Source organism: Callithrix jacchus, chromosome 4, assembly GCF_049354715.1.
Source record: "Callithrix jacchus isolate 240 chromosome 4, calJac240_pri, whole genome shotgun sequence".
Taxonomy (NCBI): domain Eukaryota; kingdom Metazoa; phylum Chordata; class Mammalia; order Primates; family Cebidae; genus Callithrix; species Callithrix jacchus.
The window spans coordinates 114,004,264-114,031,229 of record NC_133505.1 but is presented as its reverse complement, the minus strand read 5'-3'; the positions used below and the strand labels follow the sequence as shown (position 1 = coordinate 114,031,229).

Here is a 26,966-nt window from a genome sequence, read left to right as displayed (position 1 = left end):
CATTCATTCATAGTGGTATCTTTAATTCTGATTCAGTAGAACAGGGTTCTTTCTTGTTTTCTATTTTTTCACACCTTTTTTTTGACAGTGGAAAACTGACTCCAGCTATCTTTAATATATTAACTTATTTGATCAGTCCCCCTGCATATTATCAGTCTCCTTTTCTGCTACCATACTCTCTCGTGCATGGACTCCTCCCTCTTCCCGATACTTGGTTTTGATACCTCTTGCTGGGTAGTCCTCCCTTGTGGATGACATCATCTAAGCATGGTGATAACAGGGTAGTTGGACTTCTTACATGGTTGTTTTGGAACCTTCTATTATATGCCAAGTCTTTTTACTTATCTGTTACCTCAGTTAAGGACTGCAGTTTGATAGATTTTTTTTTAACTTGGTAAAAAAAAATTATAATTAGCCAGCTGGACTCATTTTAGATGATCTCAATTTTGTTGGCAGCATTTAAAACATCATAATTAGGAGCCAGTTGGAGATACACCTTCTTGTCTCCATCAGGCCTGATGAGTGTGTTTACTGTGGCTGTGCTAGTGTCATAGAGCTTCTTCACAGCCTGTTTGATCTGGTTGACTTTGACATCCATAGTAAGTACAAATGTGGTGGTGTCTTCTTCATGGCTGCCTTAGTGGTCAAGGGGACCTTGTTAATGCATAATGATAAAGCTTGTATTTTGAGGGGTTGTTCTTCCTAGGATATTTGAATTGCCTTTGGAGCTGCATTGTCTTGGGCCACTGGAAGGTGGGTGGCTGGTCTTATTTTGTCTGGTTGTGGATGCCTTTCAGCACTGCCTTCTTGTCCTTTGAAGCCTTTGCTTTGACTTTGGCTTTGGGGTGGACAAGGGCTTCCTCCTCTGTTTTTGGTGCCATCTTCTTAAAAAGGCAGATTTGCATTCCAAAACTTACTTAATTTTTTTGTTTGTCTGTTTTTAGAAGGAGTCTTGCTCTGACGCCCAGGCTGGAAGTGCAGTGGTGCGATCTCTGCTCACTGCAACCTCCACCTCTCAGATTCTCTTGCCTTAGCCTCCCGAGTAGCTGGGATTACAGGCACGGGCTACCACACCCAGCTAATTTTTTATTTTTGGTGGAGACAGGGTTTTACTATTTTAGCCAGGATGGTCTCCATCTTCTGACCTCATGACGCCCGCCTCAGCCTCTCAACATAATTTTTTTTTAAATTGGGAGAGTTATTCAATCCAACTGATTGTGGTGAATTTAGTAAAACAATACATAGTATTTTGGCTTGAGTTTAATTTCTTTTTAATTGAACTGCGAGTTTTCCTGAGGATTAAAATAATAGCTTTTTTTTTTTTTTTTTTTTGAGACAGAGTTTTGCTCTTGTTTCCCAGGCTGAAGTGCAGTGGCACCATTTGGCTCTCTGCAACCTCCACCCCCTGGTTCAAGTGATTCTCCCGCCTCAGCCTCCTGAGTAACTGGAATTATAAGCATGTGCTACCACATCTGGCTAATTTTGTATTTTTAGTAGAGACTGGGTTTCACAGTGTTGGTCAGACTAGTCCTGAACTCCTGACCTCAGGTGATTTGCCTGCCTCGGCCTCCCAAAGTGCTGGGATTACAGGCGTGAGCCACTGCACCCGGCCTTAATAGCTATTGTCACAAGTCTTGCATAAACTTATTTTACATGGAATTTCACTCTGTCACCCAGGCTGGAGAGATCTCAGCTCACTGTAACTAACCTCTGCCTCCCGGGTTCAAGTGATTCTCGTGCCTTAGCCTCCTGAGTACCTGGGACTACAGGCGTGTCTATTTTTTGGATTTTCAGTAGAGACAGGGTTTTGCCGTATTGACCAGGTTTGTCTTCAACTCCTGGCCTCAGGTGATCCACCTGCCTCAGCCTTCCAAAGTGCTAGGATTACAGACATGAGGCACGGTGCCCGACCCCATAAACTTAAACTTAAGTTCTTATGGGTTTGAGAGATTTTTCCAGATTAACACAAAATTATTAGAATTTGTGATACTGAATTTTACTCTACCTTTTTTTTTTAAATAAAATTTTTAAAATGGTGCTTTTTTGGGGGGTGAGGGGGCTCTGAGGCAGGAGGATTGCTTGAGGCCAGGAGTTCAAGACTAGCCTGGGCAACATAGCAAAATCCAGTTTCTACAAAAATTTAAAAAAAAAAAAAGATGAATGCTTCACAGATTTGCTTGTCATCTTTGGGTGAGGGCTATGCTAATCTTCTCTGTATTGCTCTGGTTTTAGTGTATGTGCTGCTGAAGCAAGTACTCTAACTTTGTTTTAACTGCAAGTTGATTTTATGTTACAGCTCCAAATCTAACTAGTTATATCTTAAATAAATGAGATCTAAACTTATTGATTAGAAGACATTTTGATAGGCATTACTTTTATGTTTGAGAAGTATTATTTCTGCTTAGCTTCCTTAATAAACCATGTTTCAACTATTTTATACTTCTTGTTCCTTCTATAGCGGAAGGGAAAGAGGGAGAGAATTTCCCAGAAATTACTGATTATATCTTACTATTTTGGGTGCAAGTCAGATTTTGCATTTTCATTAAGTCTCATGTGAAAAATGACCACCCGGTAGCTGAATGAAGTTTTCTAGATAGGTTATTTGTTCTAAGTGGCAGAAATTTTAACCTATCTTGTAAAATTTTTAAAGACTATTAGAATAGGCAGTACTTTCATGTTCCAATAAAATATTAGCATGGTAATAAAGGTTAGTATGGTATTAACTCTGGTTTTGCCTTCATTGGGAAAAATGGTTTTTAATTCATCTTATTTTTCTTTCTTGACAGAGCAAATTCGATTAAAGAATATAAGAAAAGTATATGGAAGTTGTATGTGGTATCGCTTACGGTTATCAAAACCCCAGCCAAATATTATTCCTACAGTAAAGTAAGTAATGGATTTCAAGGAGAAACCTGCTTAATGCTTACTCTTTGCTAGGTCATATAAAATATATGTGTAATGAGGAATAAGACATTGTGTCTGTAAAGAAATTGTAACCTCTAGTTTGGGTAAGATATGAGAAAATGTGAGAGCAGTCTGAACAGAGTGGTTTAGAAGTTCAAGGAGAGTTTACTATTGCTGGGGATCATGGGAAAGAGAGAGATAAGTCATATATTGAAGGGAGGACCTTGTGCACCTTGTGCCAGGACTTAAATTTTATCTTAAAGACTATGGGGGAATCTTTAAAAGATTTCAGAAGTAGAGCGGTGACATGAATAAGTTAGCATTTCATGGTGATAATTAAAGTTTATTGAGCAGATACCGTATGCCAGAATCTGTGCTAGGGCTTTATATGTTATCTAATTTAATTCTGTATTAACTTCAAAGTAGATGGTTTTGGTTTTTCTCAGATGAAGAAACTAAGGCTAAGAATGATGACGTAACTTGACCAAAGTCATGTAGTTAGAAGTGTTGGATCAGTGACCTAATCACCCTTTATTTTAGCAGGCCCATCTGCTTAAACAGGTCATTAACATGTTTAATTATAGCAGACCAGTTTAATTCTGTGAGGCTATGGGGTGTACTGGTTATTAAGAGTAAGGCTTTCAACATTTATCCTGAGTCATCAATTTAGAGGTAGTAGGTGAAACTGACAGAAGGTGAGAGAGTTACCATTCTTGGACAACTGTGTCTTGTGAATTACCTACATTTACCCAGTAGATAGGAAGAGAAGATGTAGCAAAATAAATTAGTAAGAGTAGAACCAGGTATTTTAAAATCTTGGTTTAAATGATAGTTTTTTCAGCATAATTTCAGCGGGCTTAGTTTTTCTTTGTAAGGTTTGAATTTGCCTAGTTTATTTCTTTTTTTTTGTTTTTTTGAGACAGAGTCTTGCTCCAGGCTGGAGTGTAGTGGTGCCATCTTGGCTCACTGCAGCCTCAGCCTCCTTGGGCTCAGGCATTCCTCCCACCTCAGCCTCCCAAGTAGGTGGGAGTACAGGCATGGGCCACCATACCTGGTTAATTTTCTTTGTATAATTTGTAGGGATGGGTTTTCACCATGTTGCCCAGGCTGGTCTCGAACTCTTTGGGCTCAAGTGATCTGCCTGCCTTGGCCTTCCAAGGTGGTAGGATCAAAGGCATGAGCCACTCTGTCCATCCAATTTAGTTTCTTTGTAGGAGGAGGGAAATTTTAGCTTTGGTGTTAAGAGTTTTTTAATGACATGAAACTAAAGGGAAAGTTAGTCTTGAAAAGAGTAATTTTTCTATTCACTGTTTATTCTTTGCTGTTGGTTCTCATTTTAAATTAAATTTTCATAAAACAGCAAGACAAGAAGCAATCCCCCACCCCCATATCTATGGGTTTCACAGGGGAAGATTCAACCAACTGTGAATCGAAAATATTTGGGAAAAAAGCAATAAAATTAACAATATACAACAATTAAAAATATAAATAAACAATACAGTATAATAACTATTTCCACAATGTACATTGTATTAAGTATTATAAGTAATTTGGAAATGATTTAATGTACGTGGGAGGATGTACATAGGTTATATGCAAATACGACATCATTTTGTATGGGGGACTTGAGCATCCATGGATTTCATCCATGGATTTTGGTATCTGTGGTGTCCTGGAACCAGTCCCCTGAGGATGCCAAGGCATGCCTGTATTTTTGGCCTCCCAATCTCTTGTCTGGCTTTGTTCAACACTTTGTGAATATCTGAACTTCTGTTTTCGAGGAAACAAACTTTTATGAAGCTCTTTCAGTGATTAATAAACTGATTTACTTGAAGTACAGATTCAGGGAGTTTAGGTAACAAAGAATTAAAATATATATTAGTAACAGTTTAGATAAGGTCAGAAACCATTAAAACTTTTGCTACCTAATCTTGAAGCATTCCTTCAAAGTTAAGTTGCTGTGTAATGCTTCTAACAGCATCTGTGAAACTTAAGGCATGTACTTTTTGGAAGTTGCTTCTAAAGGTGATACTTCAGCCTGGTCACGGTAGCTCCTGCCTGTAATCCCAGGATTTTGGGAGGCTGAGGTCGGGGGATCACCTGAGGTCAGGAGTTCGAGACCAGCCTAGCCAACATGATGAAAACCCTGTCTCTACTGAAAATAAATAAATAAATAAAAATTAGCTGGGCTTCGTGGTGCGTACCTGTAGTCCCAGCTACTTAGGAAGCTGAGGCAGGAGAATCGTTTGAGACCAGGAAGTGGAGGTTTCAGTGAGCTGAGATTGGGCCTCTGCACTCCAGCCTGGGTAACAGAGCAAGACTCTGTTCCCACTTCCAGCACTGCCGCCAGAAAAAAAGATGACACTTGAGGTTAGTTACTGAAGCCACGTGTGGGGAAAATGTTTATCTTTTCAGAGGAACCAAACAGGTTTTTTTTAAAATAATTGAGCACAGAGCATGATGTGATCCATTATGTTTGCTTTGGTTATCAGGAAAATAGACCATGGCTTTATTGGCTGTGGTAATTTTTAACAGCCTTGGGATTCTCTTATGAGCTTTTCCTTTCCTCTTCTCATTCCTTGGATTGGAGAGCTAGATCTCCATGTAAAACATCTAACAGAGTTTAGCATATCCTAGGTGTTTTGTTCCTTTTGCCTTGTTTGGTTTTAAATCTTGGCTTTTTGGTTTTCAGTTTCATTTTATCGTCATTTTGTGAGCCTTGTTAACCTTTTGGAGGAGTTGGAAAAACAAGAGGATTTAATTTGTATGGGAATAAAGCATATTTAAAATTGTTTTTTTAATCCTATTGAGGTTATTACCAAATTTTAGGTTTAAAAAGTGTTAAAAAAAAAAAAAGTTTGCTGTTGAAGGTTGGTTGCAGTGCTCATGCTTAATCCCAGGTGGGAGGCTGAGGTGAGAGGATTGCTTGAGCCTGGGAGGTAGAGGCTGCAGTGAGCCATGATCATGATTTAAAAACAGGTCACTCAAGTTTTGTTTGATTTGGCCTCTTAAGATTTATTTGGTGTCTTTGTCTAACAGTTCTTGCTCAGTATAACAAATTGTCATACAAAGGGTGTAAAAAATAAAAGCCATTCAGTTTCGTCACCTAAAACTAGTTATTATTAAGATAATTATATACTTATTTATAACTTTTATATACATAGAGTTTTGAAAGCTATTTTGTAAATTTAACAATATAAGATACAGTCATCCACAGCAAATTTTTTTTTTTTGAGGCAGAGTTTCGCCTCTTACCCAGGCTGGAGTGCAATGGCGCGATCTCAGCTCACCGCAACCTCCGCCTCCTGGGTTCAAGCAATTCTCCTGCCTCAGCCTTCTGAGTAGCTGGGATTACGGGCACGTACCACCATGCCCAGCTAATTTTTATATTTTTGGTAGAGATGGGGGTTTCACCATGTTGACCAGGATGGTCTTGATCTCTTGACCTCGTGATCCATCCGCCTCAACCTCCCAAAGTGCTGGGATTACAGGCGTGAGCCACCGCGCCCAGCCCCACAGCAAATATTTTTAATGGCTAGAAAGTATTTTCACTGTAGAGGTTGGGCACTGTGGCTCATGCCTGTAATCCCAGCGCTTTGGGAGGCTGAGGCAGGTGGATCATTTGAGGTAAGGAGTTTGAGACCAGCCTGGTCAACATGGTGAAACCCTGTCTCTACTAAAAATACAAAAATTAGCTGGGTGTGGTGGCATGCTCCTGTAGTCCCAGCCTGTAGTCCCAGCTACTTGGGAGGCTAAGGCAGGAGAATGGTGTGAACCTGGGAGGCGAAGTTGCTGTGAGTCGAGATTGTTCCACTGTGCTCCAGTCTAGGTGACAGAGACTCCATCTCAAAAAAAAAAAAAGGTCCATTGAAAGTACCAAATAAACTGATGGTACATCTCTACAGTGAAATACTTTCTCTTATTTACATCTGTGACCGCTATTATACACTTTATATACTTAACTCTTTCTAAATTTTTTGAGGTCAAGTGGATTGATAGAAAAACAGTCTATTTCTTTAGGGCTTTTAATACCTTATTGCCAGATATTATTTTACAGTATATAGTATATAAGAGTTTCTCTTTTTCTTTAACCACTCCAGTACTGGTAGTGTGAAACTTTTTTATATTTTTACTCAACAGAACACATTAGAGGGAGCAGAAATTAGTTTATTTTCAAATTATATGTTCTTTATTTTAGCCTATTCTGAACATCTTTCTATAACTACTGGCTACAAATGTTGCATTGTGTGGCTGTCTTGTGGTTGATTTAATTAATGATTTCTCTAAAAATGGTTTATTAAACCAGTTCCTATGAATGGACACTTACATTTTTTTCCAGAGTTTTACTGCTGTAAACAAGGCTATGTATTTATTTTTGCACATGTGACCAATTGTTTTTCCTAGTTTATCTTAATAAAAGTGTAATGCTATATTAGAGCAATTCTTTTTTACATTAAATGATTTACTTAGTATTTATATATTTTGATCTAATTTAATGGGTCCAATAAGTTAATAGGTTGAATTCACTTTTGTATTTAAAATTGTGCAAATAGCAACTGAGAAAATCTATGACATAATAGACACTGTACTGGATTATAAAGAATGCAGAGGTGAAAAAGACACTGCCCTTGCTGTAACAGGAGCTTGCAACCCAGCAATTGTAGAATTTGAGTCAGTAGCATAGTGATATGGTACTACTTTAGAGTTTTTGCCTCTACCCTGCCATAATATCTTTAGACTCTTAAAGGAAAGCTATGCAGATGTATTTGTTTATGATTTACTTATCTTTTTCCTAAACAGGAAAATAGTTCTGCTTGCAGGATGGGCATTGTTCTTATTCCTTGCATATAAAGTTTCCAAAACAGACCGAGAATACCAAGAATACAATCCTTATGAAGTATTAAATTTGGATCCTGTAAGTAGTATTTTTATATAATGCACATTAGTTTAATGATTCCATGAAAATGCTAGAGGTCCTCATTCTAAAAGAAATTGTCCATTCCTATAGAAATCAGACTTTGTCAGTTTAATTTTTTATTAAAATAAGATGTTTAATCTACTCTATTATTCTAATTTTTAAGCTGTAACTGTTGATTGTTATATTATTAATAATTGGTTTTCAATTGCTAAAATAGAATATTTGAAGATGAAAGGAGAGGTTAACATTTTTTTAAAGGTGTATTTTTAAGAGAGATCTGTAGTATTGGTTAATGCAAAGTTAAAACTGGGAAGTTAAAACTGGGAAGTTAATTTGTGTTAGTTGAATGATAAAAATCATATGACCTTGTATTTATTGACACTTAAGCAGTGTGATAAAGTCTAGGTAGGGGGTCTTATAAAGAGCTAAAAGCCACGGTCAGTGGCGTATACCTGTAATCCTAGCACTTTGGGAAGCTAAGGTGAGAGGATAGATTGAGGTCAGGAGTTGGGGCAACATAGTAATACCCAGTCTCTACTAAAAAAAAAAATTTCTGGGTGTGGTGGCAACATGCCTATAGTTCTAGCTACTTGGGATGCCAAAGTGAGAGTATAGTTTAAGCCAAGAAGGTTGAGGCTGGAATGAGCCATGATCCATGCCATTGCACTCTAGCCTGGACAGCAGAGTAAGACCCTGTCTTTTAAAACTAAAGTTAAACTAGTGTAATCAATATCATTGTAATAGAAATTTAGGTTAATCTTGAGTGTGTCCCTTAGCTGATCTTTTGATTAAACCTGATTAATGGGTCCCAAATAGAAAACTAGTCTTTTGGCCAGCCACAGTGGCTCATGCCTGTAATCTTAGCATTTTGGGAGGCTTTGGGGGGAGGATTGCTTGAGGCCAAGAGTTTGAGACCAGCCTGGGCAACCTAGGGAAACCTTCATCTGTACAAAAAACTAACAAAATTAGCTGAGGGTGGTGACACATATCTGTGGTTCTAGCCACTGTGGAAGTCAGGCTGCAGTGAGCTGTGAGTGCATCACTGCACTCCAGCCTGAGCGACAGAGCAAGACTGTCTCAAAAAAAAAAGTCTTTTGGGTTTATCAATAGAATGTTAGAACTGAAATTAGTGCTAGAGATCATCTAGCCTTTTATAAAAATATATAATTTTTTAAACCTGGGAGCATATATCCAAGTTGCCCTGAGCATATGTATGTACTCCCTATTTATTAATTTTTTTGAAAAAGAAAATGAGGACTGGAAAATTTGTGTCTTGTCTAGAGTTCCAAGCTTCTTACTCAGTAGCTAAGCTCAATCTAGTGCTCTGTTTTCTCCCCCATGCCACTTACTTTTGCTTCAAGTCTTTGCTCAGGAGATGGCTTGATCCAGACATTCTTATAGTACAAACTAAGGAGAGTATATATCATCCAGTTTTCTGTTTTGTAGAAGAAAAGTTTGCATATCATGTGATTTTTCTATTGCAATGATCATAGTCATTAAGGGAGATTTTAAGATTAAAAGGGCAATAAAAGTAAAAAAAATTATTAATAGAAATGGAGACTAATTAAAAAAACCATTAAGATCAACTTACAGTTACTTGATGCTACAATAGATAAGCAGCTGAAACCAGGTATTCCTCAGATTATTTCTTAGAAAGTTAACCTTTGATTTGAGGGTTCTTGGAGTCAGATTTGATTTATTTTGTTTATTTTTTGATATTTATTTTTATTTTTATATTTTAAGAGACGGAGTCCTGCTCTGTCAGCCAGGCTGGTGTGTGGTGGTGCAGTCTCAGCTCAGCGCAACCTCCGCCTCCCGGTTTCAAGTGATTCTCCTGCCTCAGCTTCTCGAGTAGCTGGGACTACAGGCGTGCATCACCACACCCAGCTAATTTTTGTATTTTTTAGTAGAGATGGGGTTTTACTATATGTTGGCCAGGTTGGTCTCAAACTCCTGACCTCAGGTGATCTGCCCGAGTTGGCTTCCCAAAGTGCTGGGATTACAGGCTGCCTGCGCCTGGCCTATTTTTTGATATTTAAATGTCAGTATTATTTTATGTAAATGTGGCATTGTGTGGTTTCACTTTCAAAATACTAGTGCCTAGTGTACTGTGTGGCACATAGTAGATGCTCAATAACATATATATATTGGACAATATAAGTATTTTTATTAAAAAATATATAAAATAAATGGTGGGTATGGTGGCTTACACCTGTAATTCCAGCACTTTGGGAGGCTGAGGAGGGTGGATCATGAGGTAAGGAGATCAAGAGAATCCTGGCTAACATGGTGAAACCCCGTTTCTGCTAAAAATACAAAAAAATTAGCCAGGCATGGTGGCAAGTGCTTATAGTCCCAGCTACTTGGGAGGCTGAGGCAGGAGAATCGCTTGAACCCAGGTTGCAATGAGCTGGTATCGTGCCACTGCACTCCAGCTGGGCAAGACCAAAACTCTGTCTCAAAAAAAAAAAAAAAAATATATATATATATATATATATATATATATATATATATATTTATTTCACAATATATGTGTATGTATATATATATTTTGTATTATGTGTGTATATATGTGTTTTTATATATACGTATATATATTTATATTTCATCCTATATATTTTTCCATAAATTTAATCATATGTGTGTATATGTACATGTAATATGTATATATATGTGTGTATGTATATAAACAAAATATATACGTAGATGTACGTGTATATGTAAACAAAAATATATACATATATACATATATAAATAAAAATACGTATATATGTATATATACACACACATATACGCATCTGGGTATATATGCACATATACATATGTATATATACCCACACATATATATATGATTAAATTTATGGGAAAAATATATAGGATGAAAATGGATTTTGTCTTTTTCAAAATGCTGAGTAGTTCATATTTTAAGTTCAAAATAGTATTGATTATTTCTTTACAGAATTGTGCTTATTTGTGCTAACAGAAAGGTTTTTTTTTTTTTCAGGGAGCCACAGTAGCAGAAATTAAAAAACAATATCGTTTGCTGTCACTTAAATTTCATCCAGATAAAGGAGGTGATGAGGTTATGTTCATGAGGATAGCAAAAGCTTATGCTGCGTAAGTATCAGGATCCATTACAGATTTTTAAGAATGGTACAGATAAGCCAAGTGCAGTGGCTTGTGCCTCTAATCCCGATACTTTGGGAGGCTGAGGCAGGAAGATCACTTGAGCCCAAAATATAAAATAATTTTTTTTTTTTGAGACAGAGTCTCACTCTGTCACCCAGGATGGAGTGCAGTGGCATGCTCTTGGCTCACTGCAACCTCCGTTTCCGGGGTTCAGGCAACTCTCCTGCCACAGCCTCCCGAGTAGCTGAGACTACTGGCTTGTGCCACCATGCCTGGCTAATTTTTTTTTTTTTTTAATTTTTAGTAGAGATGGGGTTTCACCGTGTGAGCCAGGATGGTCTCAGTCTCCTGACCTCGTGATCCACCTGCCTTGGCCTCCAAAGTTCTGGGATTACAGGCATGAACAAAAATAAAAGAATTAACCATGTGTGGTGTTGTATGCCTGTGTTCCTAGCTACTTGGGAGGCTGAGGTGCAAGCATTGTTTGCACCTGGGAGGTCAAGGCTGCAGTGAGCCATAACCATGCCACTGCATTGCAGCTTCAGTGACAGAGCAATACTTCATCTCTTAAAGAAAAAAAAAAGATAGTTTTCTGTTTTAATAAAATAGTAAAGTAGTTGTCATACAGTTTTTCCAAGTGCTTACTTCATGTTGAGTCTGTTATTTAGGGTACTACACAGCAGCCCTAATGTGATAACTTAATTTAATTAAACTTTAATTTTTGCCACGTAAACTTGATTTGACTAAATTAAGTGGTGAATAGGTTAATTGAGCTGTTTTATTAGCATCTTGATTAGAGGAGGGAATACTTAGATCTTGTTCTCACTTCTAGATTTTTAAAAATTAGGCTTGATTCATTTCTCTTGTTTTGGCAATTTGTAGCTTATCTCATTTAAGCTATTTAAAGACAAGTTTAATTTTTACTTTTAAGTACTTCGTTTTTGGTGTCTTTTTCTTTTTAGAATTCTTCACACAAGATTATTCTTAGTTAATAACTACTAACTACTGTACTTGTTGAGATGTGGATTTTTAAGGTCTTGTTTTTTACTGTTCAGAAACTTTCTTTACGAATCTTTTCAGAACTTCCAAATCATTTTCCTTGTTGGCTTAGATGCAGACATAGGTAAGGTGCATCATTATTGTGAGATAGATATATTCACATATACATTATATGCACACATATATGTCTGTGTATTTATAAAGTTTGAGGAACATTTGTGCAAACTTTTGGGAAGCAGGATAGAATATATAAAATTAGATGCAGTGATTTCTTGGGTATTTATCTTCCAAGAGATAAAAATTAATCAGATTCTTCAGGAATCTTGATAAGTACATCCCCACACAGCTCTTATGTTGAATGAAAGAGTATAATATGAGATGTTTTTTGAGGACTCAGTGATGTATAATGTTTGTGAACTCATTTTAAACATGTTAGTAAATACAAGCATACTTCGGAGTTACAGGTTCAGTTCCAGTCTCCTGCAATAAAGCAAATATTACAATGAAGTGAGTCACATAAATTTTTTTGTTTCCTACAGCATCTAAAAATTGTGTATACTAAACCATAGTCTTATTAAGTGTGCAGTAGCCTTATGTCTTAAAAAACAATGTACATACCTTAGTTTAAAAATACTATATTGCTAAAAAATGCTAGTAATCTGAGTCTGACAAATTGCATTATTTTTGCTCGTGGAGGGTCTTGCCTTGATATTGATAACTGTTGACTGATCACAATAGTGGTTACTGAAGGTTGGGCTGGCTGTGCCAATTTCTTAAAATAAGACAGCAATGAAGTTTACTGCATCAGTTAGTTAACTTCCTTTCATGACAGCTTTCTCTGTAGTATTTGATGCTGATTGATAGTATTTTACCTATAGTAGAACTTCTTTGAAAATTGGAGTCAGTCCTCTCACATTCCACCACTGCTTTATCAACTAAGTTTATGTAGCATTCTAAATCCTTTATTGTCATTTCAACAACGTTCATAGCATCTTCATCAGGAGTAGATTCCATCTTAAGAAACTACTTTCTTTGCTCAACTGTAAGAAGCAACTCATCTGTTCAAGTTTGATCATGAGATTGCAGCAATTCAGTCACATCTTCAGGCTCTACTTCTAGTTCTCCTGCTGTTTCTAGCATATCTGTAGTGACTTCCTCTACTGAAGTCTTGAATCTCTCCAAGTCATCCATGAAAGTTAAAATCAACTTCTACCAAAGTCTTCTTAATGTTGACATTTCGACCTCTTCCCATGAATCACAAATGTTCTTAATGGCATTTAGAACAGTGAATTCTTTCCAGAAGATTTCAACTTACTTTACCGATCCATCAGAGGCATCACTTTGTCTGTAGCAGCTACAGCCTTACAGAGTGTGTATATGTATGAATGTATGTATGTATTTTGAGATGGAGTCTCACTCTGATGCCCAGGCTGGAGTGTAGTGGTGTGATCTTGGCTCATTGTAACCTCTGCCTCCTGGATTTAAGCAATTCTCCTGCCTCAGCCTCCCAATTAGCTGGGACTATAGGCAGGTGTCACCATGCCTGGCTAATTTTTGTATTTTTAGTAGAGACAGGGTTTTATGTTGTCCAGGCTGGTCTTGAACTCCTGACCTCAAGTGATCTGGCCACCTCAGCCTCTGACATTGCTCAGCGCAATGTGTGTGTATTAAATAATAAGACTTAAAGTTGAAATTCCTTTTTGATTTGTGGGCTGCAGAATGAATATTGTGTTAGCAGGTGTGAAAACAACGTTAATCTCTTTGTACAGCTCCAACAGAGTTCTTGAGTGACCAGGTGCATTATGAATGAGCAGTAATCTTTTGAAAGGAATGATTTTTTTTCTGAGCAGTAGGTCTCAATGGTGGGCTTAAAATATTCAGGAATCCATGCTGTCAACACATGTGCTGTCATCCAGGATTTGTTGTTCTGTTTATAGAACAACAGAATAGATGAGGCATAGATCTTAAGAGTCCTAGGACTTTCAGAAAGGCACAAGAACATAGGCTTCAAGTTAAAGTCACCCGTGGCATTGGTCCCTACCAAGAGAGTCAGCCTGCCTTTTGAAGCTTTGAAGTCAGGCATTTATTTCTCTCCAGCTATGACAGTCCTAGATGGCATATTTTTCCAATATAAGGGTATTTCATCTACATTGATAATTTGTTTAGTGTAGCCACCTTCATTGTGATCTTAGCTAGATTTTCTGTGTAACTTGCTGCAGCTTCCCAATCAGCACTTGCAACTTCACCTTGCACTTTTCTTGTGGAGAGGGTTTCTTCTGGAAAATTTCATGAACCAACATCTGCTAGCTTCTGCAACTCCCTCACCTCTCTCAGCCTTTGTAGACCTGAAGAGAGGGCCTTGCTTTGGATTAGGCTTTGGCTTACAGGAATGTTGTGGCTAGTTTGATCTTCTATCCAGACCACTGAAACATTCTTCAAATCAGCAGCAAGGCTGTTTCACTTTCTTATCATTTGTGTGTTCACTTTTAAGTTTCTTTATCTTTGAATTCACAACTTGACTGTTGGCATAAGAAGCCTAGCTTTTGGCTTGTCTTGGCTTTTGACATGCCTTCCTCACTAAGCTTTGTCATTTCTAGCTTTTGATTTAGAGTGAGAGATGTGTGAGTCTTTCTTCTGTTTGAACATTTAGAGGCCATTTTAGGGTAATTTGCCCAATTTGAATCTTGTTGTTTTTAAGGAAATAGGGAGGCATGAGGAGAGGAAGAGAGATGGGGGAATGGACAGTCAGTGGAACATTTGTAACACATATGTATTAAGTTCTTTTTCTTCTGCAGGTGCAGTTTGTGTGCCAACTCCCCAATGATAATAGTAATGTCAAAGATCACAAATCACATATCACTATAACAGATAAAACAACAGTGAAAACATTAGATACATTATGAGACTTACCAAAATGTGACAAAGGGACATGAAGTGAGCACATGCTGTTGGAAAAATGGCACTGTTAGAATTGCTTGTTGCAGGATTGCCAAAAACCTTCAATTGGTAAAAAAAAACATGACTGTCTGCAAAGTGTAATAAGAAGTTTGCTTATAATTGGATTCTCAGTTATAATAGCAAATTGTGAAAGTGGCATGTGAATGTCAGAGGTTTGGGAGATATTACCTTACTTATTTTTGTACTTAGTAAAGGATATTGACTATGTCCCTTCTCTCTTGTTTTGTGGCTTGCTGTTATCTCTGTGAATTGCTATATGATTCTGTAATAAAGCAGTGCCATTAGGACTTCTGAAGTATGTACTACATTTTCTGCATAGCACTTGTCCTTGAGATTGCTGTCTTTTACCAACTGGTCTCCAAGAATGTCTTCCTTATTATGTTATTGGTCATTTGTGTGTGTGTGTGTGTGTGTGTGTGTGTGTGTGTGTGTGTGTGTGTGTGTAAGGAGGGTCTGCCTTATATTCCTTAACTACATTGTAAATTTTTCTAAGGAATTGGGATATTAACATCTTCACTGGGAACTGGAATGAAACCACTCTTGACTCTATACCTTGAGCCATTGTCAAAGTCAGGGGTTATATTTTAGGTGTCTAAAAATCACTCTACTTTTCTTATCGCCTGGGTTAGGAAGCTGCTGTTTAGGAGAAATTTTCCTAGTTCTTCTGGCAGTTGGCTTAGGAAAAAATTATGATCTTAGCACGGTGCAAATTACCTTACCCACAGCAATGGAGTTTTACATGTGGTGTTCATTTGTTTCTTTCAGAATGTGGTGCTGTTGTTTTGTAGGGAAGCTACCATTATGAGTTAAATTTATATTAAAAAAAACACATTTATCATTATTGATGTGTAAACATGCTCATTGAAGAAATTTTGGAAAATATATGAGAAAATAAGGAAAAAAAATCCCCTACAATTCTCCCTGCCTTCTTGGAAAATGTAGTGGCCTTTAAAGTTTTATCTGGTTGCACTGGCTAAGCTTGAGAACTGTGGGCCAACCAGGAATCAGTATCAATGTGCAATAGTTAGTATTTTCTGTTAATGCAGGATTTCTTGCTCCTCCCTTTCCCTTTCTTCAGAGAGACTTTTCTTGATTCACAAAATCAGTATCTTCTAAGAAATGAGTTGGTTGGCTAATGGAATTTGTCTATATGAGTACTTATTTTTCAGATGTGGCTTTCTAATTTTGTAACTTGGTTCTTTTGATGCTAGTTTAACTGATGAAGAGTCCCGGAAAAATTGGGAAGAATTTGGAAATCCAGATGGGCCTCAAGGTGTGATAAATGATGATTTTAAAATATTGGCAATATGGTATATATTTTTAAAATGTTAACTAGATTAAAGGAATAATTTTATTTTCTTACCAAACTTACAATCACCATGGAGTTTAACATAGATAAATTGAGCTCTCATTAATTTTTGCTTTATTTTTGTTTTCTAAAGACTAGTTTAAAAGATATAATTTAAGTTGCTTTGGAGATAAAAGTAATCACTATCATTTCCAATTACTAGTTGGTAAAAATTTGGAGGAAAAAAATGTATTATTCTTTACTGACTTCACATTTTCCCATGTGTTCATAGTGTTTATGTAAACTCAGAACATATAAAATAGTTTATATTTTCTTGAAAGAAGGAATTTGTACTTACACAGGATTTCTTTTTCCTTCTTGAAAAATTGGAAGTTTCAGATACAAACTGTATCCCTAAACTTTTGTGTAATGGGGACCTACTAAGAAGATAATCTTTCTCAAAGTTTTTTTTTGTGTTTGGGGGAGAGTTTTGAGATATATTTATTTATAGATCCCAAATATATTTAATATATTTATTACAACCGAAAGTAGAGATTCTTCAGAAACTGATGTTTTTTCTATTTCAGCCACAAGCTTTGGAATTGCCCTGCCAGCTTGGATAGTTGACCAGAAAAATTCAATTCTGGTGAGTGTATTTAAATAATTCACATTAGGATGTATTAGACAAAATTTTTGTTAGGTACGATCTGTCTTGGTAAATAAGAAGAACTATTACAAAGAAAATACTGGTATGCTATTTACTTATTTATTTATTTTTGAGACAGAGTCTTGCTCTGTTACTGCCCAGGCAGGAGTGCAGTGGCTTGATCTCAGCTCACTGCAACCTCCGCCCCCTGGGTTCAAGTGCTTCTCCTACCTCAGCCCCCTGAGTAGCTTGGATTGTAGGTGCCTGCCACCATGCCTTGCTAATTTTTGCATTTTTAGTAGAGATGGGGTTTTGCCATGCTGGCCAGGCTGGTCTTGAACTCCTGACCTCAAGTGATCTGCCTGGCTTGGCCCCCCGCAGCTGTCTAAAAGCTGTCTTTGAGGCAATAAAAACAAAATCCACACAGTCTGTAATTTGTTTTGAAAATGGCTATTAAGTTATTTTGTGGCAGATTAAAATTGGTTACCTTTAAGGAGTATACAGTTGCAGCATAAGCTTGTTTGTTATGCTTCTGGTTATTAGGAATAGTTGAGAAGGAATTGTTACTACCAGATTTAGGATCAAATAACAGGAGAAAAATCAGTAGATAAAAATTGCTAGTAAACAGCATTGTGAAGTGGCTCCTTGATATTTAGCCAAAGGAACCCTTCACCAGGGACTTCTTATCTCATTTATTTCCAAGGCACTAACTACTTTTAGGTTGTGGATATATAAGTACATGCTGACTGGAAGAGAAATGTAATTTACAAAACTATTTTGCTGCTGTTTTCTATATTGTGTCAGTAGATAACAAAAGGTAATTTATTATAGTGGATATGAACATAGACTCTAGAGCCAAACTACCTGAGTTCAAATCCTGGCTGTACAATTTACTAGCTGTGTCCTAGGACAAGTTATGTAACTGATAATGTACTTCAGGTTTTCTGCCTACAAAAGGAAGGTAATAATGGTACCTTCTCTTGGAGTTGGATGATAAGGATTAAACAAGATAATACATGAGGAATGCTTTCAATAGTGGCTCCCCTATTGTAAGTCTCAAAGTAAATTCATGGATATTGTTTTAATTTACCTGATGAAGGCCATAATTCTTTTTCTCTTCAATTCTAGGTTTTACTTGTATATGGATTGGCATTTATGGTTATTCTTCCAGTTGTTGTGGTAAGTTCTAACTCTTTAACAGTTTTTTGGAAAGGGGATTGACATGTTTCCAAGTCTCCCTATAAGATTTTTAATTTGTGTTAGAATATAACCCATTGATCCTTGAATTTAAGAATCCTGCTGGGTGAGACAGCTCTTACCTGTTCTAGCACTGAAGCTGAGGTAGGTGGGAGGATCACTTGAGCTTGGGTATTTGAGTTTACAGTGAGCCATGACCCCACCACTGCATTGGGCCACAGAGTGAGACCCCAACTGAAAAAAAAAAATTACATAACTGTACTTTTAAAGGTCTTCTAAAGGTGGCATTACTTGAGCATGTTAATGTGTATATCCTCTCAATTCAAAAGTTACCCACAATTGGCTGGGTGTAGTGGCTCACTCCTGTAATCCCAGCACTTTGAGAGAATGAAGTGCTCAGATCAATTTAGGGCAGGAGTTCGAGACCAGCCTGGCCAAAATGGTGAAACCCCATCTCTACTAAAATTACAAAAATTAGTCAGACATGCTGGTTTGAACCCAGGAGGCAGAGGTTGCAGTGAGTTGAGATCGTGCCACTGCACTCCAGCCTGAGTGACACAGTGAGGCTCTGTCTCAAAGAAAAAAAACAAAAATCACAAAATTACAACTGAGTTAACACAGACATATATATATATATATATATATATATATATATATATATATATATACACATACATGTATGTGTGTATGTATGTATATATATTTTAAATACAGGAACTGTCCATTTTAGTTTTATTTGTTATTTATTTATTTTTGAGATAAAGTCTTGCTGTAGTGAGGTGGTGCAAACATGGCTCTCTGCAGCTTCTACCTCTTGGGTTTGAGCAAATCTTCCCACCTCAGCCTCCCAAGTAGCTTGAGACCACAAATGTGTACCCCCGTGCCCCACTAATTTTTTTGATTATTTTGTAGAGATGGGGTCTCACCCAGGCTGGTCTTAAACTCCTGGGCTCAAGCGATTATCCTGCCTTGGCCTCCCAAAGTACAAGGCTTATCAGTGTGAGCTACCATGCCTGGCTGACACAGATACATTTAAAGTTTAAAATGAAAGTCTTCCTGCATTACCACCCTCAGCTTCATTTATTTAAGAATCATTGCTAAATTTGGTATTTTCTCTTTCAAATCTTTTTCTATGCATTTATGTATACACATTCACTTAAAAAAGAACCTTTAATGAGATTTTACTGTATGCATTATCCTGTTACTAATTTTGCTTAATATATTGGGAACGCAACATACAGAACAGCCTCATTTTTTGAAATAGCTGTATGATACTATAATATGGAGATGACATACAATTTATGATTTTTACCATTTATTACTTTTGTGACTTATGTCCTTTCTGATCCTGGAGTTCCTTAGTCATGTAGTGAGCCTAAGAGTTAAGTTGTTTTGCCTTCTTCAAAGGATTGTTGTGAGGATCCAGTCATATTAATTAATATGAATGAAAGTGTCATGTCACCTGTAAAATGATGCCTACATTTGTTTATTAAATATTTATTGAAGACATGCTATATGTGTCAGGAACCAGCTTGGTGCTTATAGCAGTGGGTAGTTTTATTCCTTTTTTGTCTTTAAGGAATTTCTATCCAAAGTGTAAATGTTTTAATCATATATCTGCAGTGACATATGCTAGTGTTTAGGCTTCAGACAATATAAATATTTGCAAAAGAAACCACTTGAAATATGCAACAAAGAGGTACTTATTGTAAGTCTCATGTATTTTTAATTGGTTTATGAACATTTAGAAGATTTGACCAAAAACATATTTTGCATCAAACTTAACATTTATCAGGCATTCATTTTGCTTTTTTTTTTTTTTGAGACAGAGTCTCTCCCTCTGTCACCCAGGCTGGAGTGCAGTGGTGTGATCATGGCTACTGCAGCTTTGACCTCCTAGGCTCTAGCAATCTTCCCACCTCAGCCTCCTGAGTTGCTGGGAGTAGAGGTGTGTGCCACCATGCCTAGCTAATGTTTGCATTTTCCTTTTTCTTTTGTGTCACTATGTTGCCCAGGCTAGTCTCAAACTCCTGGGTTCAGGCAGTCCTCTCACCTCAGCCTCCCAAAGTGCTGGGATTATAGGTGTGTGCCACCTTGCCCAGGATATCATAATTTTTATACTTTCTTTCTTGTTTAATTTTATTTGTGTTTTAGGGCTCTTGGTGGTATCGCTCAATACGCTATAGTGGAGACCAGATTCTAATACGCACAACACAGATTTATACATACTTTGTTTATAAAACCCGAAATATGGATATGAAACGTAAGTAAACTTAAGTAACTTTGCTATTAATCACATTATTTTGTAATTCACTTATGTGGTGGGGCTGACATATATTTTTTAACTCTGTACTGGTGAAATTCCATTGTATAGTTTTGTAGATAAATTATATAATTAAAGCTCGAAAAAAATGCCAGTAGCCTTATCACATTTCTTCATTTGTATTTCCATTTTTCACTTTAACTCATATATTTCATCAGAAATTTGACTATAAGCCTTTATGAGTGCCTATTTTCTAATACTAGCTAACATTTATTATTTGTTGTATGCCAGGCACTGCTAGGGACTGTACATGTCTAGACTCGTTTAATTTTTACTCTGCTTCCCTAAGTAAGTGCTGTTTTAAAGTACATCTTATAGATGAGGAAACTGAGGCACAGAAAAGTAACACAATCGAGGATACACAGTAAGTGATATCCAGGGATTGAACTCAGGCAGTTGGTTCTTGAGCCTTAAACCATTACGTCATACTGTATTAATTGTAGTAAAACTAAAGTCTTAGGTGTATTGAAAGAAAACTGCTAGAATATTTCATTCCCAGTTCTTATTTTAAAATTTTGTAAGAAAAAATACTATTTTCAGTACTTTCCTTGATTCTATAAAGCAAACTTTGTAGTTTATCCCTGGGAGATAATAGTGCTGCCTTTCAGAATGATGACTCTGCAAAAATCACAGATGCTCCTCTATTCTTCCTTTAAAAAAAAAAAAAAAGAATGTAAGTTTAAATTGTGTTTCCGGGACCAAAATGGACTTTTCTGTATTTTGGATTTGGCAGTTTTGCTAATTTTCTTAATAATGATAGACTTCTCATGATCATATGTCTGTGTGTGAACAGATTTTATATTTCTGGATGAGTTAATACTACTTTGCTATAATTGAAAATATTACTCTTCCTAAAGCTGGATTGAAATGTTAATATAGAAACTTGCTCCCTTATGAAACTGTTTCATGCTTATAATTTTAAGTGTGTTTTTTGCCTCAATCATCTTGATTTCTGTTTCTTTTCTGATGGTGGTAGTCTTACACAGTTTTGTCAGAGAAGCATTATTTAGCTGGTGGATTTCTTTACACATTCTTGGTTACTTTAGCTGTTTCAGGAATGGTTGTTATCAAGTAAACATTTGAGGGTAGTATTAGTAATAGCTCACACAAGTACTGTGCTTGCAGTGGTCAGGCACATAGGAAGAAACTGAGATAAACAGATATGAAGAATATTGTCCTAGGTCATTTAACTGGGAAGTGACAAAATACCAAGGTCTATGCATTTAACTTCTATACTATCCTGCCTTTTATGAGTACATTACATGTATTATTATTTTTTTTTCCAAGACAGAGTTTTGCTCGTCTCCCTACCAAGATCTATGCATTTAACTTCTATACTATCCTGCCTTTTGTGAGTACATGTATTTTTTTTTTTTTTTCCTGAGACAGAGTTTCACTCTGATCTCCCAGGCTGGAGTGCAATGGTGCGATCTCAACTCACTGCAACCTCTGCCGCCTGGGTGCAAGTGATTCTCCTGCTTCAGCCTCCCAGGTAGCTGGGATTACAGGCATGCACCACTATGCCTGGCTAATTTTTGCATTTTTAGTAGAGACTGGGTTTCAGAATATTGGCCAGGCTGGTCTCAAACTGACTGGTCTCAAATTCCTGACCTCATGATCCACCCACCTTGGCTTCCCAAAGTGCTAGGATTACAGGCGTGAGCCACTGTGCCTGGCCTGTGTGTTTTAATCATGTGTATTTCTACAAAATCATCTCAGGTTCCATAATAAATTTTTTTTTGAAATTACAATGCATATTAGTTTACATAAGGCCTTGAAAAGTCATGTAATAAAGAAACCTTTAACTCCTGTTTACATTATTTTCAGCTTTAACCATAGGGCCCCCTTTTTTCACATAAGTTATTAATATAACACAGAATACTAATTTCTACAGAAAGTTTCTGTGGAACATGGACTGAGGTCTAGAGATTGGATTCTGTTTTCAGTGATTTTAATGCCTCTAGTTGCTTTGGTGTGCTTTATTTTTATTTTTTATTTTTATTTTTGAGACGGAGTTTCGCTCTTGTTACCCAGGCTGGAGTGCAGTGGTGCGATCTTGGCTCACCACAATCTCCGCCTCCTGGGTTCAGGCAATTCTCCTGCCTCAGCCTCCTGAGTAGCTGGGATTACAGGCACGTGCCACCATGCCCAGCTAATTTTTTGTATTTTTCGTAGAGATGGAGTTTCACCATGTTGACCAGGATGGCCTCGATCTCTAAACCTCATGATCCACCCGCCTTGACCTCCCAAAGCACTGGGATTACAGGCTTGAGCCACCGTGCCCGGCCTGGTGCGCTTTATTTTATGTATACTTCTCTTCACTTGTGGTGGTTGATATTGTGTACATTTTAAAAAGCAAGATGTTAATATTTTAGGGAGGAAATGAATACTTGTCAGTAGTGGAGTTCAGATAATTTTTAGCATTGTGCATGTTTAGAAAAGTGCTTCACTTTCAAGTGAATTAAGTATCTCAGGAGGGGGAATTAATAAATGAGCATATTTATTTACCTTCATATTTCTTTTGTTTTCTTAGGTCTTCTCATGGTCTTGGCTGGAGCTTCTGAATTTGATCCCCAGTATAATAAAGATGCCACAAGCAGACCAACGGATAATGTTCAAATACCCCAGGTTAGGCTAATTTCCCAAATCCCCCAATGAGCAGTTAAGTATTGAAGTGAATACTTGGTTTAAAAAAGCATTTTTGAATAATTATTTTATTTATTCTAGCTAATCAGAGAAATTGGCAGCATTAATTTAAAGAAGAATGAGCCTCCACTTACCTGCCCGTATAGCCTGAAGGCCAGAGTTCTTTTACTGTCTCATCTTGCTAGAATGAAAATTCCTGAGACCCTTGAAGAAGGTATTTGTGATTCTGGTATCTACAGAGTTTTAGTGGGAACAAAGCAGCAGATTTAATTAGACCTAATGATGCATATTAGTTTGTTCTTGCATTGCTCTAGAGAAATACCTGAGACTGGGTAATTTATAAATAAAAGAGGTTTAATTGGCTCCTGGTTCTGCAGGCTATATAGGAAGCATGGCTGGGGAGGCCTCAGGGAACTTTTATTAATGGCAAAAGGCAGAGCCAGAGCAAGCCTCTTCACTTGGGCAGAGCAGGAAGAAGAGAGAGTTTTTGCGGAAGGTGCCACACATTTTAAACAACCAGGTCTTGTGAGAACTGGATCATGAGAGCAGCACCAAAGGGAGAACTCCTTCCCCTCCCCACCCCCCTCATCCAGTCACCTCCGACTAGGCCCTGTCTCCAGCATTGGGGATTACAATTCAACATGAGATTTGGGTGGGGCCTTAGACCCAAACCATAGTATGGTGATGCAGTGTTTTTTGTTGCTGTTCTTTTTTGGCCAAATAATTGCTCAAGAACCTTTTTAAAAATAAATGTTACATAATTATTTCACAGATGGTTAGAAGGTCTAAGTAAGCCAGACGTTTTGGAAAGTATTAAAATTTAGTGATTCAAGGTGACAGAATGCTCTGTATGAGAAATGTTTAGTTAATTGGAGATTATACAAAAGTTCCCAATGATGTTTTAAAGGACTTTCCAAGTTTTTGGAGGGAACAAGATGGATTTTATAACCATCACCACACTTCACTATCTACATGCTTCCTCCAACAATTTACCAGTGATGTCTGGTTTATAGTTATTTAAAGCTTCATAAGTACTTGAAGCCATGTATTCTACTTAAAAGAAAGGTAGTTGATTGAGATAACAGTGTTTCCAAGGATGTCATTAATTTATTATCTCTGTTTTACCTACATTATTTCAATTAAAATTTTAAAAGAAAGTTATTGTCTCTAGGAAATGTGTTCTTTTTGAACAATATCCTACCATCCCTTTAAGCCAGTAATGCAATCAAATGCCTCTGAAAACAAGGCCACTTGATGCTTAGTAATTGGTGATAGGACAGGATACGTTCGGTGGAATGAAGGAACACTATTTAGGCATTGTCATTGGAGTTGCTTTTAAATATTAAATTAACTAATTCTGTTGCTAATGTTCTGTGCAGATACATAAGCATCTCCATTTTTACTTACTATTTGTAAGAAGCAGAAAATAAATCATTGTTGAATACGAAATCCAGTGGATGCTCTTAATAGTTAACTATTGTATGCAGTATAAATGAAAGAGTCTCTCTCTTTCTCCAAGTTGCCCTCTTCTCTTCTACCTCTCTCATCTCTCCCTCTATATTTAGTTGACATTGATTCTCGGTCTTTGGACTTACCTGTCCAAAGACTTATAGAAGTCTTATACTTATTAAGTGCACAATAAAGCTAATAAGCGCTTAATAAGTTAAGTGCTTAAAGGTTTTAATTATGGCAAGATTAAAATTAAATTTAAGATTGCAACTGTTTTGGAAAAAAAGAGAGTTTATTAAGCACAACATCATGATATTAAAAATTTGCCTTTGAAACATCTAATGTAAACTAGGGTTTTGTGGCTGATATTTGACATGGTAATACGGAGGAGAAACTTCCATTTAGTCTGTAAAATTCTGAGCTCATGTGAAGTATCTGTGGCATAACTTTAATATTAGTTTTGGGCCACCATGATAAAGATGCTTTAACTGTAAAATTAGAATGATTTGTTTTAGATTGTTTATTGTTTTGTAGATCAACAGTTCATGCTAAAAAAATGTCCTGCTCTACTTCAAGAAATGGTGAATGTAATCTGCCAACTAATAATAATGGCCCGGAGCCGTGAAGGTGAGGAGGAAATATGATTAATTATGTTATATTTTTTTCTTGCAAGCATATACAGATTATACTTAATATTTTAGGATTTATGGGTATTCAGTATAATTCTCTCTACCAGTTCAGTGAGGTTTTTCAGTTTTGCTCCTTGCTTTTCATATTTCTTTCCTATATTTTCTATTATTTAAAGTCTTTATCACAGCTCACTGTGTTTTTTTTTTTTTTTGAGATGGAGTCTTGCTCTGTCACCCAGGCTAGAGCGCAGTGATGCAATCTAGGCTTACTACAACCTCCACCTCCTAGGTTCAAGCAATTCTTTTGCCTCAGCCTTCTGAGTAGCTGGGACTATAGACATGCACCAACACACCCAGCTGATTTTTGTATTTTTAGTAGAGATGGGGTTTCACCATGTTGGCCATGATGGTCTCAATTTCCTGACCTCGTGATTCACCTGCCTGTACCTCCCAAAGTGCTGGTCACCTTGTTTTTGAGATTAATTCTTTTATTGTTCAACTGTTTACAAAGATTTAAAACTTTCTTTTCCTTTGAAAAATTTTGAGTTAGGTCATTATTTTTTCTAATAGTGAATTTGAAATATTTAACTGATATGATAGTGATTCATATGTCATGTAATTTTTATAAGTAATTAATTAATTATAGGCAGGGTCTCCAGGGCTGGAGTCCAGTAGGGTAATCATAGCTCACACTCCTGGGCTTAAGCAGTCCTTCTGCCTTAGCTCTCCTGTCGCTGGGACAACAGGTGCATGCCTCAGCACCCAGCTACATTAGAGGTGGGATTTCACTTTGTTGCCCAGACTGATGTGGTCTCAAACTCCTAGCTTTAAGCAATGCTCCCACTTCAGCCTCCCAGAGCCTTGGGATTACAGTTATGAGCCACAGGCCTAAAGTTGCCTAGCCCTTTTTTTTTTCGATGGAAGGCAAAGAATGAGGAGATTTGTAGTTGGTAATGGAAAGGAATACCCTTGAAAAAGAGGGTAGTTGTTATAGTTTGTTGTTATGGGTGATGTTGGTTCTTGTCATAGTGTCATATGTTTGTGATGTTGATAATGTCTGATAATTTACTATTATTTGAGGTGAGGCAAATAATTTTTCTGTTAATGTTTGTTGCTGGAAAATGTTCATTTGATGAAGTTTGCTTATTTTTAGTGTCTTCTCTGGTAACTTGTAAAGGGAAGTCTTCACAATGATCCTAAAATTTGAGGTGTTAAGGATTTAGTGTGAATTTCGTTTTTGTGATGAATTGTATACTCCTGAACATGTAATAAGTCCAGCCCTGTTTCTTTTTTTCCTATTCTTTCTAAGAAAGGGAGTTCCGTGCTCCAACTTTGGCATCCCTAGAAAACTGCATGAAGCTTTCTCAGATGGCTGTTCAGGGACTTCAGCAATTTAAGTCTCCCCTTCTGCAGCTCCCTCATATTGAAGAGGACAATCTTAGACGGGTTTCTAATCATAAAAAGGTAATTCTTTGCTACTTTAAAGTCAGTTTTCGCCAGGCACGGTGGCTCACGCCTGTAATCCCAGCACTTTGGGAGGCCAAGGCGGGTGGATCACGAGGTCAAGAAATCGAGACCATCCTGGTCAACATGGTGAAACCCCATCTCTACTAAAAATACAAAAAATTAGCTGGGCATGGTGGCGTGTGCCTCAGAAGGCTGAGGCAGGAGAATTGCCTGAACCCAGGAGGCGGAGGTTGCGGTGAGCTGAGATCGCGCCACTGCACTCCAGCCTGAGTAACAAGAGCGAAACTCCGTCTCAAAAAAAAATAAAATAAATAAATAAAATAAAGACAGCAATTTGTCTTGTCACTTAAAGGTAACAACAAATAAAAGTTTTCTGGAAATGGTTACTATGCATTTTTTTGATTTAGAATGTC

General features: G+C 37.1%; 1 protein-coding gene and 1 non-coding gene across 4 annotated transcripts in view; one reads left to right on the top strand and one right to left on the bottom strand.

The window, feature by feature from the left end:
• The window catches only part of SEC63 (SEC63 protein translocation regulator), an 86,946-nt gene that overhangs the window by 24,903 nt on the left and 35,077 nt on the right, over nucleotides 1-26,966 (top strand). For all 3 annotated transcript variants that reach the window (XM_008994864.5, XM_008994863.5, XM_002747048.6), the window contains exons 2-12: nucleotides 2,787-2,886; nucleotides 7,705-7,819; nucleotides 10,827-10,939; nucleotides 16,120-16,181; nucleotides 16,784-16,842; nucleotides 17,971-18,021; nucleotides 20,194-20,302; nucleotides 22,896-22,990; nucleotides 23,090-23,222; nucleotides 24,992-25,084; nucleotides 26,396-26,550. In XM_008994864.5, the coding sequence (XP_008993112.1) occupies nucleotides 2,787-2,886; nucleotides 7,705-7,819; nucleotides 10,827-10,939; nucleotides 16,120-16,181; nucleotides 16,784-16,842; nucleotides 17,971-18,021; nucleotides 20,194-20,302; nucleotides 22,896-22,990; nucleotides 23,090-23,222; nucleotides 24,992-25,084; nucleotides 26,396-26,550 (1,085 nt within the window). The remainder of the gene's footprint in view (nucleotides 1-2,786; nucleotides 2,887-7,704; nucleotides 7,820-10,826; nucleotides 10,940-16,119; nucleotides 16,182-16,783; nucleotides 16,843-17,970; nucleotides 18,022-20,193; nucleotides 20,303-22,895; nucleotides 22,991-23,089; nucleotides 23,223-24,991; nucleotides 25,085-26,395; nucleotides 26,551-26,966) is intronic.
• On the bottom strand, nucleotides 2,150-2,256 carry LOC118153295 (U6 spliceosomal RNA). Its single transcript, XR_004742550.1, has one exon. It is a non-coding gene; the product is annotated as a U6 spliceosomal RNA (small nuclear RNA).